The sequence below is a fragment of the Lepus europaeus genome, unplaced genomic scaffold, assembly GCF_033115175.1.
Source record: "Lepus europaeus isolate LE1 unplaced genomic scaffold, mLepTim1.pri SCAFFOLD_426, whole genome shotgun sequence".
Classification (NCBI taxonomy): Eukaryota; Metazoa; Chordata; class Mammalia; order Lagomorpha; family Leporidae; genus Lepus; species Lepus europaeus.
In genome coordinates, this window is record NW_026909302.1 from 14,923 (window position 1) to 30,167 (window position 15,245).

Consider the following 15,245-nt stretch of genomic DNA (forward strand, 5'->3'; position numbering starts at 1 on the left):
CTTGTGATCTTACCCATGTTCCCTTTTTTTTTTTTTTTTTTTTTTTTTTGACAGGCAGAGTGGATAGTGAGAGAGACAGAGAGAAAGGTCTTCCTTTGCCGTTGGTTCACCCTCCAATGGCCACTACGGCTGGTGCATCGCGCTGATCCAAAGCCAGGAGCCAGGTGCTTCCCCTGGTCTCCCATGCGGGTGCAGGGCCCAAGCACTTGGGCCATCCTCCACTGCCTTCCTGGGCCACAGCAGAGAGCTGGCCTGGAAGAGGGGCAACTGGGATAGAATCCGGTGCCCCGACCGAGACTAGAACCCGGTGTGCCGGCGCCACAAGGCAGAGGATTAGCCTGTTGGGCCACGGCGCGCCACCCATGTTCCCTTATAGTTCTCCATTTGTGCTTCATATATTTCCAATCTGATAGGGTGTACCTTTGATCCACATGAATATCTCAGTATCAGTTTGTTTATTGGTTTTAGACTGTGGGTGAGCAGCTCTGCTGCCTCTTACCTAACACAGCCAGGGAGGGTCAAGCCCTTTAGGGGCTCCCCTCCACCCTGCCGCCACCGCCATTGGACGCCTCTTCACGTGCTTCCTCTCCCTTGACCTCGACTCTGGGCTCAGTACCCCGCCCCACCATGCACACACCCTGCACTCGATTGCAAATTGTCCTGCCCGTGTCCTGGTCTGGAGCTCCTCTGCATTTGGTTCTTCATGGATGTGACCCCATCTGTCTTTCAGGGATTCCTCAGAATTTGTCGTGAGCCAGTGGCCTTCCTTGCTGTTGGGTCTCTGTCTTGCCTTCCCTGTCTAACTTCCTGCTGCGTGATCCTTCCTGCAGCGCACCTGCTCTGGGCAGGCTCGGGCCCTAAGACAGGGTGGTCCTGAGGGGCCTGCCCAGGAGCCTGGCAGCCAGGAAACACACAGCAGATCCCTGTGCCTCTGCCTCCTTCGTCCTGCTCTTTTCTCTTACGGCACTGCTTTCTCGAAGACAGGGATTGAATTTTTTTTTTCTTCAGTGATGCACTTTAGAGACTGAACTCCAGAGTAATTTTGCTTCGAAAGAAAATTAGCTGGTGGGTAAAGCTGCTGCCTCCAGTGCTGGCATCCCATATGGGTACCGGTTTGAGTCCTGGCTGCTCCACTTCTGATCCAGCTCTCTGCTATGGCCTGGGAAAGCAGTGGGAGATGGCCCAAGTCCTTGGGCCCTGCACCTGCATGGGAGACCTGGAAGAAGCTCCTGGCTCCTGGCTTCGGATAGACCCAGCTCCGGCCGTTGCGGCCATTTGGGGAATGAACCAGCGGATGGAAGACCTCTCTCTTTCTCTGCCTCTGCCTCTCTGTAACTCTGCCTTTCAGGAAAAAAAAATAAAGAAAGAAAAAAGAAAAAGAAGAAGAAGAAGAAAATTAGAAAAAGAAATTAGACAGTAAAAGATATCAAAAAGCTAAAAGCATTTGCACAGGTGTTTGAAGCCTATGTGTAACTCAAATTTTCTTAGCCATAGTTCCATCAAAATTGATGTAGGAGACTATGATTTTATCCATTTATTTATTATAGATTAATTTTATTTATTTGAAAGACAGAATTACAAAGAGAGGTAGAGTCAGAGAGAGAGAGAGAGGTCTTCCAACTGTTGGTTCACTCCCCAAATGGCTGCAACAGCTGATCCGAAGCCAGCAGCCAGGAGCTTCTTCCAGGTCTCCCATGTGGCCCAAGCAGTTGGGCCATCTACTACTGCTTTCCCAGGCGCATTAGCAGGGAGCTGGATCAGAAGTGGAGCAGTCAGGACTCAAGCTGGCACCCATATGGGATGCTGGCATCGTAGGTGGCGTCTTACCCTGCTATACCACACAGCCCCGAGACAGTGAATTTAAAATACACAGGGGTTGCAAACAAGAACGTGGTCAGGCAATTTTCCCATGCTAGAGGTGGGGGCCTGAGGCTCAGCACTTCACCTGCGGGTGAGGGTAGCTAGCGTCAGGGCCAGAACTTGAACCTGACCTGCTGTCCTTCCTAAGTGTAAGTAGAGGTCCAGTGTTCTATCCACTGATGCTTACCACACGCTTTGACACATTCAGCGGCCTCGAGGCAGCTTTGAGTATGGATGGGCAGTTTCATCCGCTCCATGCCAGTCCGCGGCCCCGTGCACCTGACTTTCATCCCGCTCCGGAGACTGCTGATTACAAGTTGGTACCAGGCAGGGAAGAAACATGGTCACGAGGCTCAGGGCCCAGACTCTGGAGTCAGCCGTTCATTTATCCAAACCCCGGCCCTCCCATTGTGAGCCGAGTGACCTTGGACTTCCACTTCAGTGCTCTCAGGAGACCTCACCATGCGGTAGTGTGGGGTGCTGACTTGAGATAACGTTCCTGCAGAGGTTAGCTCAGTGTCTGATAGGTTTCAAAGGCCCGGCTGCTGGCAGCTGTCTCTGTTGCTATTGATGTTATCGTGGTTGTTATCATATTGCAAAAATGTCCTGTTTGATGGGCGCCCGGCTCTGCTCTTTGTCTAGCCTAGCACAGGGAAGATGGGGCATTCCAGGGACTAATCCCCTGATCACCAGCCACCTGCTGCTTCCTCCAGCAGCATCTTCCAATCTCTGCCTGTGTTGGCCGTCCCTCCACAGCCTCCCTGGCTCTCAGCAAAGGGGCAGATCGGCACCCAGTCCTTGTCTTCTGCTCTGTTTGCAGCCGGCCGCCATGCAGAGGGCTTTTCTGTTGTGAGGACTTGAACTTCACGTTTTAAACACTGAACACCGAAATTGAACATAACAGGGTTTTAAAGCACAGCCATAAAGGAAGTTTTCACAGAGAAAGTTCTGGATGACAACTTCAAAGCACCTGCTACATCTCACAGCACCGTGTCCCTTTGAAGTGTGGGCAGATTGGCTTTCAAAGCGACTAGCCCAAGGTCCTCATCTCCGCAGATGGACAGGTTTTGAGCGGCCTTCTCGAGAGGGTGTTGCTGCTGAGTTCGTCTGCCGTTTGCCTCCAAAGCAGCTGCCTTTACATCACGTGAGCCTCCCGGGAGCCTGGGTTCCTGCAGTTGGCTCATTCTTCCCCTTTGTGAAGGAGGTACCAGCCCTACAAAACCAAGCCTTCTCTCTTCTATGTATTTCCTAAAGACACATGGCATCAAGTTCACTTGAATTTTTTTGCATACATTTAATTGAAAAAAAAAAGAAACCAAATCTGAAACAGGAGAGATTATGAACATTCAAATCTATTACAAGAAATGTTATTTAAAAAAAAATCTATTAGTTTAGTACACTGTGAAATAATAGTAAGAGGCTGGAGTCGTCATCTTTTTTCAACTCTATTTGGATTTGACTGACTTGATGGCAAAGAAGTCCAGGAGGCATGTGTACTTATGATGCTCTCCTGGTTTTCCTGCCTAAACCGAGGGTTTAGGTTCATAACATGCATAACTTGGAGCCAACATTGTAGCACAGGAAGTTAAGCTGTCGCTGGCATCCCATTTCTGGGTGCTGATTCAAGTCCCAACTGGTCCACTTCTGACTCAGCTCCCAGTTAATGCACCTAGGAGAGCAACGGAAGATGGCCCAAATACTTGGGTCCCTGCTACCCACGTGGGAGACCCAGATGGAGTTCCTGGCTCTTGGCTTTGGCCTGGCCCAGCCTTGGCTGATGTGGCCATTTGTAGAGTGAACCAGCAGATAGAAAATCTCTCTAACTTCCTGTCTCTGTCATTCTGCCTTTCAAATAAATATTTTAAATAAGTAACCTAATGTGCATCCATACCTAGAATTTGTTCAGTCTCAGAATGGTGTTAGTGGTCACTTTTACTACAACTTCTCCATGGCTATATGTGTGTGTGTGTGTGTGTGTATTTTACTTTATACAAATTTTCTTAAAATTTGTAAAAATTTTTTCAAAAAGAAAAATTCATTTTATTTGTAAGATGGGAGACAGAGAGGGAGAGAGGGAACACTCTTTGATTCCCTGGTTTACTCTCCAAAAGCCCAAAACAGTCAGGTCTGGGCCAGGCCAAAGCCAGGAGGCAGGAATTCCATATGAGTCCCTCCTGTGGGTGCCGGGTGCCCAAGGACTTGAGCCATCATCTGCGGCCTTCCAGGGTGCGCGTGAGCAGGAAGCAGCAGGGACTCCGAGCAGACACTCCCACCTGGGACGCGGCGGATGTTTCAAGCAGTATCAACCACGGACTTGTATCATAATTTTGATCTCTCCTTGTCTGGCCTTTCCCGCTTGGAACTTTTTTCAGGAGGGACTCATGGGAGCTATGTTTCCAGGGTTTCTTCCTCTTTGAGATCGGTGCCTTGCTGCTTTTGAACTTGAACGTGTTAGCTGGATATGCTGTTCAGGAGTTGGTGGCTGCCCTGTTGTCTCCCACCATCGAGTGTGGCTGCTCACTGCCATTGCAGTGACTCTTCTGGGAACTGGATGTGCTCCAAGGGCAGTGAGGCGGCATTTTGCAGACACCTGGCTTCCCAGGGTCCTCCACACCTCCATTCCCCACCTCTCCTATGGAGAATGTATGTGTAGGAATGAAAGAATTTAAACATATATGTAAATGCATCCCACTTTTCTAATTACCAAATTGTGTCCATGCTAGTTCAGGTTGAGTGGCCCTTGTGGACCAAGATTGCGAGCAGGAGGGTTTCCAGATTGTGGAACGTTTGCATGGATTCTGTCAGTTGAACATCCGTGAACTGAAATGCTCCAGGGTCTCACTTTGAGCCGACATGTATTGAATTTAGAATTTTGGAGATTTTGGATTTTAGGTTTGGGGAACCTATCAAAAAAAAAAAAAAAAAAAGTAAAGTAAAGGAGCCAGCACTGTTGCACAGTGGGTAAAGCCATATGTGTGCCAGTTCAAGTCCCGGCTGCTCCAATTCCAAACCATCTCTCTGCTGTGGCCTGGGAAAGCAGTAGAAGATGGCCCAAGTTCTTGGGCCCCTGCACCGGCGTGAGAGACCCGGAAGAAGCTCCTGGCTCCTGGCTTCATATCGGCACAGCTCTGGCCATTGTGGCCATTTGGAGAGTGAGACAGCAGACAGAACCCCTTTCTCTCTCTAACTCTGCCTTTCAAATAATTAAGTAAATCTTAAAAAAAAAGTGAGGCAGAAAATGATGGTCCCCATAACGTGAACCTCTAAAAGAACCCTGTCACTGGCTGGTGTCTGTTTTTCCAGACTGTTTGCATGCACCTACACGCACATATGTGTGTTTTCTGACATGCTTCCTTTCCCTTAAACATGTTTCTTGATATTGACCCGAGGCAGTATGAAAGTTCTACCTCATTCTTTGTAGGGGTTTCCTGGGGATCTGTGAATGCCCATGCTATTTGTTATTTAATCCATTTATTGATCAACATTTGAATCATTCTCTCCTATAAAGGATGCCTGACTGATCTTTGCACACTTAAGAATAAAGCATAAATTCCTAAGATGGCTGGGTCCAAAGATGTCCATATTGTTAATTCCTTTTTTTAAATGATTTTTTTTAAAAAAATTTATTTGAGACACAGAAAGGAAGCTCCCATTCACTGGTTAACTCCCCCAAATGTCCACAATGGCCAGTCTGGGCGCTCCATCCAGGTTTCCCACGTGGGCGGCGACTATTCACACCAGCCACCACTGCTTCCCAGGCTCTGCATAAGCAGGGGGCTGGCGTCCAGCTCGGGTGCTCCAGTGTGGGATACAGGCATCCTTCCCGCTAGCCCAGATGCCTGCCCTCCCCTGTTCATTTCTAGCTAGCCATCACCTTCAGAGTACATCTTCAGGCCACCCCTGTCCCCACCTCTGCTGCCAGCACGGCCTCAGCCCAGCACACTTTCCACCCCGCCCACCTCCCACAGTGCACTGCATATTTCAGGGCCAGCACAGTCTCTGAAACAACAGAGATCAGAGAATGTTGGCTCTGCCTGGTCCCTCCGTGGCCTCTCATGGTGCACAGAACACAATCCAGACTGCTCCACGAGGCCAGCAGAGCCCTGTCCCGCACAGGCTCTCCCTCCTGCCCGCCTTTGTCATGGGGCACGTGTGCCCTCCAGCCACTTCTGCCTCCCGGCCCCTGCTCTGCTGTTCCTGCCTGGCATGCTCTTCCTCCCCACCCACCGATGTCCCGCCTTCCTGAGCATCTTCCGCTGCGGCTCTGGCAGCCCAGTCACTCTGTCCCACCATCCAGGCTGGGGCCTGCCCTCCCAGTCCTGGCCACGTCTGGGTGCCCCATTCATTTTTCTTTCTGCACCTTCTGCCAATCTCCCCCACCGCCCCGAGTGCTCTGAACAGGGCAGAGGGTCTTGCCGTCCCATCCCCCACACTGTTACCTCAGCCCTTAGCACACGTGCATGCATGAGTGCATTCACAAGGAGTGGCCGCCACGTGGTGCTGCCATCGGTGGAGCCATGACAGTATGCAGCGAGGGCCTCAGGCATCAGGGCTCTGCCAGTTACTGTGAGAAGCTGGACCAGCTTAAAGGCTCATGGCCTCTGTTCCTCAAGTTTTGGGGACCCCAAAAAACTCAGTCGCTGAAATGTGGGGTTGCAACATTGTGAAGGTAATGAGGAGGCCAGCTCAGGTGTAAGAGTCTGGATACCGCCCCCTCCAGTCCTGGAACTGGAACTGGCTGTGGTCAGGGGCTCTCCAAGGCCTTAGACATCAGTGGGGACTGTTCTGGGCTCTGGGAACACCTGGGGTTTCCTAGGCCGAGGCCGGAAGCCCCCTGCAGGCTGGCACCCGTCTTCTGATTTTCCCCCACCCACATGACTCAGAGAAGAGTATGGAGATGCAGAGACAGACTGGCCCTCTGTGGCTTCTTCACGCAGGCTCCTCTGCCCCACCCCCACAGCCCAGCAGGACTACAGCTGACTCTCTTTGAGAACGGGGGCTGGGCTAAGAACAGGAGCCACAGGGTTGTCCTGTCTCACCAGAACTCAAGTTGTGGCGGGGATTTTTCTCCCGGTCTGTCGGGCTTATTGCAAGGACGAGACAGGCACCAGTCATGTGTTTACGGAGGACCAAGCTGTGGTCTCCTCTACAGGACTGCCAGTTCTGTAATCACTGAAAGCAAGGTTGAGCTGGCTTTCCCTGGGGAGGAACAGTCACCATGTGGACCCCTCCCTGCACCTACTCACTACAGTTGGACTTGGAAGGTGGGAGCCCTGACCTGAGTCTGGTTCTCATGAAGGTTTCTCGGGCCATCTCCTGTAGCCGGAACACCTCTGCTCCTCGTGGCTTTAACTAAAATAGCCAAGAGGAGCTTCTTGGGAAACAAAAGGTGTGTTTCAGCTTACGGGCCGGAGGCAGCAGTTCAGGAAAGATCGGGAAGCCCGAGAGTCCAGCACCCATGGAGGCTGGTCACTCGGCCAGTGCAGGGGCGTGATCATGTGGTGAACCCCCAAGGACAGGACGAGAACCTAGGCCAGACTTGAACTCTGGTCATCAAGCTCTTGTGAGAAGCACCCTCCAAGGGCACATCGCCAAGTGACCTAAACACTTCCCACCCTGTCAGGTGTCCACCCTTATCCAGCAGCTGCTCACATAGGCATCAGAGTTTAAATGACTGCATGTGGTTTTATTTGAAAGGCAGAGTGACAGAGAGGGAGAGAGAGAGAAATCTTCCATCTAATGGTTCACTCCTCAAATGCACACAACAACCAGGGCTAGGCTAGACCAGGCTGAAGCCAGGAGCCCGGAACTCAATCTGGGTCTCCCTCGTGGGTGGCAGGGACCCACATACCTGATCCGTTACCTGCTGCTTGCCAGAGTGCACCATAAACAGGAAGCTGGAGTTGGAACGAGAGCCAGGACTTGTACCAGGCACTCCAGTATGGGATGCCGGTGTCCCAAGCAACATCTTAACCACTGTGCCAACTGTCCATCCCTTGTGTTACCTTGTAAGTATCAAATGCTGGGTATGTGCTCCTTGTCATCCTGGGTGGCTTGGCTTCAGCGCACTTGATGTTTGGAGCAGATTCCCCCTTGTTGTGCAAAGCTGCTCTGTGCATTCCAGGATGCCTAGTGGCGTCCCTGGCTTCACCTGCTGGGTACTGAGAGCACTGCCACGGCAGTTGCCACCCAAAAGGTGTTTAGTCATTGCTGTCTCCTCCAGGGAGAGTTGCAGTCATCTCTGGATCAAGCCATTGCCTTAATAAAACTTTAAAAACAACTTTTTTAAAAATTTGCTTCTATGTATTTGAAAGGCAAAGAGAGAGACAAAGATTTTCCATTTGCTGGTTTACTCCCCAAATGCCCTCAACAGCCAGGACTGGGCCAGGCTGAAGCCAGGAACCCAGAACTCCATCCAGGTCTCCCAAGTATTGGAACCATCATCTGCTGCCCCCAAGGGACACGTTAGCAGGAAGCTGGAGTTGGATGTGGAGCCGGGATTCAAACCCAAGGACGGTGGTATGTGTTGCAGGTGCCCCAAACAGCATCTTAACTGCTGTGCCAAATGCATACCCCATTAATAAGACAATCCTGTGAGGCAGAGATTCAATTGCCCGTGTTTAAGCACGTCCAAATGCATCTCAGAGACATGAAGTCACTTTGCAAGAGTCACTGCACTGATGCCGCCTCCAGGGCGTGTGGGTGCATTTCACCCGTGCTTGCAGCCACCACTCTGTCGCTGACAGTTGCTCGGTCGTTCAGCAAATATCTACTAAGCACCTGTTATGTGCCATCAGTGTCTTAGCTGCTCACTGCTACTTGCTCTGGGGGGTGGGAGGGAGAGAACTGTAAAAGGTAAACAGGTGTATTAGTTCTTCCTGCTGCTACAAAAACACTTACCATGACCGTGAACTCAAGTGGATTTTGCTGATCTAAAATCAGGTGTTGACATCTCTGTGTTCCTTTTTGAGGCTCTGGAGTAAATCCATTTTTTTTAAGCTTCTAGTCTGACCAGCTTCTTTAATTCCGTGCAAACCTCAAGAGTGACTATGCTAAGTGGGAAAAGCCGGCCACACCCAGTACCTGGGGGCCTGAGTCCTTTCCTAGGAAATGCTGGAAAATGCGGATGGTCCACCAATCCACCATGATCCACCGTGATGCGAGGTGGGGCTGGGTGGTGCCCGCGGCTGGGGGCGCGGAGGCGGGGAGGGAGGGGCGGCGGGGGGTGCCGGGAAGCTTTGGGGGTGAAGGTGTGTGCTCAGTCTCTTGGATACGCACATGGATGTGTGGGTGTGCATGCTTGTTAACGCTCACCAAGTTGCACACTTGAGACGATGCGTTTCCTGCACGAGGTACGTGTTCTCTTCCTCCATAAAGCTGTAAAACGGAGAGTTTTTCTGTGAAGAGGAAGAGACGAGCCGGGCCGTGACAGGAGGAGGTGGGGCTTCATTTTAGGCACTAACAGAGATGCCTAGAATTCCTGCGTGACACAGGGGCGCTGTGGTTGGGGGAGGAGACAGGAAGGCAAGGCGGGGACCCTTTCGTGAGCCATGTGCTGTGCTGATGGGTTGGGATTCATGTCCCTATGTGAAAGGAGTCCCCCGGAGACTGCCATCGTGGCCTTGGTCTTGGTCCCCGTGCCCTGTCCCCATAGCTCGCCCCTGGCTGCAGCCACAGCTGAGCTGGGACAGAGCCAGGTGTGGTGGCTGCTGTAGCTGCTTACCAGGCTCTCAGCTTAGCCCGTGCCCCCCGGGGGCAGCCTCCGGCAGCAGTGGGTACATGCCTCGGCCTCCCAGACTGGGGAGGGACAATCATGGGTGCCAACTAGGGGTTCCTCAGGGAGCCACAGTTGCCCACAGCCGTGCCCAGCTCAAAAACACGTTTTGGGGGCAGGCATGGCGGCACAGCAGATTAAGCCGCTGCTTGGGATGCCTGCATCCCATATCAGAGGGCCAGGGTTCCGGTCGCACCTCCACTTCTGAGCCAGCTTCCTGCTGATGAACTCCCAGGGAGGCAGCAAGTGCTCGGGTCCCTGCCACCTGCATGGGAGACCTGGAAGGAGTTCCCGCTTCCCGGCTTCGGTCCAGCTCTGGCTGTTGTGGGCTTTTGGGGAGTGAACCAGAGGGTGGTGGAAGGTCTCTCTCTCTCTCTCTCTCTCTCTCTCTCTCTCTCTCTATCTGTGTGTGTGTGTGTGTGTGGCATCTGTTTTCAAATTTAGAATAAAAGGAAACATGTTTGGGGCTCTCTTTGGCCCCTGAGCTGCCAGGCAAGCCGCCCTGTTTGTGGGGTGCCCAAATAGGGACACACGTGGAGCCCAGCAGGTGTACGTCAGGCCTCCCTCATGCAGACGGCCCAGTAACACTGCCAGGGGCAGCGGGAGAGCACAAAGGGCTTCACCACGGGGCAGCGCTGAGGCCGATCTGCGCTTAGAGAAAACGACCTTCCAGGCGGAAGCAGCGAGAGCCCTAAGCAGGCCGTCAGAGCTGCGCCGGCAGGAGGGGGCAGCCGAGCCCAGCACTCAGGGAGCCTGTAGCAGCCTGCGTAGAAATGAGACCGAGTCTTATTTAACATCCCCGGGGCTGGAGCTTTCCCAGAGCCCGTGTCTCTAGCGTGTCCCGCTTTGCTTTTCTGCCGTCTTCCCCTTCTGTGTGTGCCACGTCCCAGTGAGGCCTCACATCTTCATTTTCTTACTATTTTGTGTCCCCAGGATCTGGACATCGGTGCCAAGGACGTGAGGCTTTATGTCAACGAGAGCCTCATCTTCGCCGGCGAATTGGACAGAGGTGATGGCGAGGCCCCGGCCGACCCTCGCAGCGTCCTGGTGGAGCTGAAGAGCGAGAGGGCAGAGGACACGGTGGCTCCCAGGGTGGCCGGCGCGGCAGGGGCCGGGGACCTCAGTGGCACCTGCTCACAGCCAGCCGAAGCAGCCATGGTGGGCGCCACCACCTCTTCACAGGGACATTTATTTAGCCAAAGGACAGATTCTGCTGACGGCTGGAAAGACGTTTTGCCCACCACGGGGGAGGATTCAGAGTCGTTGGCAGCCCCCGTGGGCACGAGCAACGCCCCCAGGGCCTCCTCACCCTCCCCGCTGGGGAAATGCCCTCCCCTGGATGCGGAGCCCTCGGGGATCCAGCAACTGGAGAATCTCACAGGCCGGAAGACACCTGTGCCGCCAGGGAAAACGCCGCCCTGGCTGCAGCCTTCTCCCAGCGGGCAGGGCAGGAGGCAGGGAGGCAGGAAGCCGAAACCCCCGTGGCTCAGCCCGGACAAGCCGCTCCCGGCACACAGCGAGGGCCCTGGAGAGACGGAGGCCGAGGAGAGAGGCCTCCAGCCGGAGCCAGGGCGGGTGACGAGCTGGAGCGTCCTCGCCGGGGAGAGGCCCCCGCGGGGGCCCCCCAAAGGCTGCGGGGATGATCTCGACATCTTCGCCCAGCCCCCCATCAGGGAGCGCCCTGCCAGTGGGAGGAGGAGCGCGAGGAAAGAGGCCCTGGGCAGTGGTCACGGGGACGAGCAGCCGGCCAGCAGAGGTAAGCTTGGACCCGGCACCGTCACGTGCCAGTGCCCCCTGGTGGCTCCACGCTGCGTGGCTCCCTGGACCCGGATCCCGGCGTGGGGTCACGAGGCCAGAGGCGGTGTTCAAGTGGAAGACGTGGGCAGGAGGCAGTGTGCATGTTAAACTCCTAGGTGGCCCCGTCATTACCGAGATACATCCTTGTGCCCATTTTCTTATAAGACATGCCCCACGCCCCATCTAGAGGCTGCTGTTCTGCCCTCGATAGATTCAGTGATCTCCAGTGCCCTGACTTTACTCTCAGCTGTGCTGTTAGAAAACTCACCTAAGCCCCATGAGAAATAGCAGCGGATTTCCTTGGGTGTTGGAAGCACTATAGGGAGTGGTGGGGACTGGGGCAAACTGGCGAGCGAAAGCCCAGCTGAAGGGGGCAGCCGCTGCGCCACCCGGGCTTCCTGTGGGTTCCAGGAACGGCAGGCGAGTGTGCCAGGTCCCCCTGCCTTTGTTTAAGAGAAGCCAGAGATAAGGAAAATGTTGGCTGTTTCAACACTGGCAACTCACAGAGGTTATCTTTAAGCGAACGTGTGTCCACACGGAAAGGCACAAAGCTCCCTGAGGGCGTGCTGGGCATCCCCAGCTCTGGAGGGAGGGGACATCAAGGGCTGGGGGTCGGAGCAGCTGCCCTGAGGTTTCGCTCCGGGGAGGAGTGTGGCCTTGTGGCTGAGGCAAACGCATCGGCTGTGTCCACGCGGGTCTGGAGCCTCTGCTTCTGCACCTGCATGACCCCCTGCGGCTTCCCGGGCCTTGGAGGAATGGGTGAGATGCTGGCATCAAGGGTGTAGCCTGCGGCGTGGGGCCCAGGGCTCGCAGTGCTGCCGGTGGTTCCTGCGTGCGGCCTTTCTCAGAGTGCTTGGGTTCGTGTCCCGCTCCGCTCTCCGTTCCAGCTTCCTGCTTTGCCCCAATGAGGCAGCCAGTGATGGCCCAGGGCCTGGGTCAGGCCAAAGTCAGGAGCCAGGAACTCCATCTGGGTCTCCCGCATGGGTGGTGGGGACACGAGTACTTGGGCCCTTCTCTGCTGCTTCCCAGCCCCGTTGGCAGGGAGCCGGCTGGGAAGTGGAGCAGCCAGGACTTGAACTTTCGCTCTGATCGGGGAAGAGGACATTGTAAGCAGTGGCTCACCACGCTGTACCACTGTGCCCAGCCACAATGCTTGTTTTTAATGATCCTACCGGCATCTGCTGTATCAGGGAGTGTCTGGCAGGTGCGTAGATCCTGCCAGGGTCTGCCATTTAGGACATCAGAGCAAGGCCCTCAGATACTCCGTGCCCTCCTGCAGAGCCGACCCCTGTGGCTCCCCAGCCTCACTGAGTTCCGGGGCCCACCCCTGCTGAGATTTAGCCCCGAGACGGGTGTTGGGGAGGAGAGCAGATTGGGAGAGAAAGACCAGGAGACACTTGGAGGGCAGGTCCTCTGCAGTCTGGGGGAGGACGATGGGCGGGAGGAAATGCAGTGATTGGATGCCCGGCTGTGGCACAGGCGTGTTCCTCACACGACAGCCCCATTCTACAGAGCAAGCCTGAAGTTCAAGTTGCTTCCCTCGGTGCACACAGCCAGTTAGGGCTAGAGTGGGATCTGAACCCAGGCAGGTTAGCCCTAGCCTCCATGCTTCATGCCTTCATCCTAAGGGGTCCTGGGAGAGCCAGACCAGTCCAAGCCCCCTGGGGAGCCTGTGGGAGTTGCAGGGTGACAGGTGTTGCCGTAAGATGCCTACGTTCTGAAGACTTGGTCTCGCCTGGTTTCTGCCCTGATTTCAATGCTTGGCTCAATGGCAGGTTAAGAACCAAGCCCCTGGCCGGCGCCGTGGCTTAACAGGCTAATCCTCCGCCTTGCGGCGCCAGCACACCGGGTTCTAGTCCCGGTCGGGGCACCGATCCTGTCCCGGTTGCCCCTCTTCCAGGCCAGCTCTCTGCTGTGGCCAGGGAGTGCAGTGGAGGATGGCCCAAGTGTTTGGGCCCTGCACCCCATGGGAGACCAGGAGAAGCACCTGGCTCCTGGCTTTGGATCACAGAGATGCACCGGCCGCAGAGGCCATTGGAGGGTGAACCAACGGCAAAAAGGAAGACCTTTCTCTCTGTCTCTCTCTCTCACTGTCCACTCTGCCTGTCAAAAAAAAAAAAAAAAAAAAAACAAAACCAAGCCCCTGAGATTCCATGCTCATTAAGCAGGTCATGCTTAAAAAGGGAAGTTGTGTAGACATTTGGAGTTAACTCATTACCCAGAGCCAGATCCCTTGCCCGAGAGGAAAGGCACAGGGCAAGTCCTCCATCGACCCTCTGAGCCCCTCCCCGGGATCCTGGGTCCAACAGAACAGCCGCGGGGATGACACCTGCATCTCAAGAGGGGCCTCCGCCCCAGGGCCAGTTGATGACGAGTGAATGAAATCTCATCGGCCCAGTTGGGAAGCAGTGAGGGGCCTGTCACCCAAAGGATGCTCAAAGGGCACTCACCCCAAAGGCAGGAAAGATGCTGCCTGTCGCACAGGACTGGAGGGAGGAACCTCCTCCCCACATGGGCTATCTCTGCTCTAGCCCCACAGCAGGAAATGACCTCAGAGCCCTAGTGTGACGATGCCTGGGCTCCAGCTCCAAAGTCTCAGGGCAGAAGCTGATTGGTCCACTTGGGATCAGGTGTCCACTCCTTGTCCAATCAGCAAAGGCAATACCCTCAAAGTGCTTTTGCTCCTGTTTTAGCAGCAATTGAGGCACACCTCGCAGTGGTGCAGTCGACTTTTAGACGTTCAAATTCAGAGCTTGGTAGTTCATATTCATCTCGGCCTGGGAGGGTTTTGGAGTCTTGGATCCCATCTCCTCATGATCGGCGGCCCCTCCCAGACTGCGCCGGCTGCAGACTGATTGCCACTGTCCGTCCCGATGTAGGAGGGAAGCCTTGGAACCAACAGGGCATGCAGTGACCCCAGCGGCTTCTCCACGCCGGTGGTGCAGGAGCAGAGACACGTGGGGCCCCAGGCCACTGTCTCGGCTCTGTGAGGTCCCGGGGAAACCCGGAGAGCACAAGGCAGGGAGAGTAGGTGAGGAAGCCGCTGCAGAAGGGAAGCCAGGGCCCTGCCTTTTCACTGGTGCCCCGGGCAGAGAAACACGGGCCGAGTCGCTGCCTCGTGAGTTTTGCTGCTGTCTCCTACAGCGCCTGCGAACCAGCCCAGGCTGCTCACGCAGTCTGGGGAAGTCAGGTCACGTCAGCGGAAGTCCTGGCGCTCCAGATGGGGAGTTCCTTCTGCCAGCTGTTAGGGTGCGTGCCTGGGAGGAGAGGATGGAGGAACTGCTGGGATCTTTCCGCTGCACACGAGAAGGGTTGGGGCAGGGGAGAAGACAGGTGCAGGAGGGCTGCCAGGTGGCGGGGAGTCCCTTGGCCCGCAGGCCTGAACCCATGGCGTGCAGAGAAGTGCTGCTAACCAGCCCTCTCTTTACCGACACACACTTGTGAAGCGCTTCTGTGCACCGGCGGTGTGCCAGGGTGAGGTGGCAGAGAGGGCCTCCCCGAGGACGTGGGTGACTAGAAGAGCCAGCCAAGTGGGCACCTGGAGGCAGAGGGCACGGCGGGGGCCAAGGTGCAGAGGCAAGATGGGACCGGCTGTGTCCCCGAACGGAGGGGAGCGTGGCGGGAGCAGAGGGATCATGGGACAGGTGCCAGTGGGGTGAGGTCGCAAGAGTCAGCAGGCACCTCACTGAGGCCCCGCGGGCGTGGCGAGGCCGAGATGGCTCTACTCTCAGTGCCAGAGAGAGCGTGTCGGTTAGGTATGTGGGGCTGGGAGTGGCGGAGTGGACGCATCTGGAGCTCCGAGTGGTCGCTGGAA

The 15,245-nt window shown here is 55.1% G+C and overlaps 1 protein-coding gene across 1 annotated transcript in view; it reads left to right on the forward strand.

The window, feature by feature from the left end:
• Window positions 1–9,194: 9,194 nt before the first annotated feature.
• The window catches only part of LOC133755391 (katanin-interacting protein-like), a 28,753-nt gene continuing 22,702 nt past the window's right edge, over window positions 9,195–15,245 (forward strand). Inside the window, exons 1-2 of the mRNA XM_062185508.1 lie at window positions 9,195–9,212; window positions 10,568–11,390. Of these exons, the coding sequence (XP_062041492.1) occupies window positions 9,195–9,212; window positions 10,568–11,390 (841 nt within the window). The remainder of the gene's footprint in view (window positions 9,213–10,567; window positions 11,391–15,245) is intronic.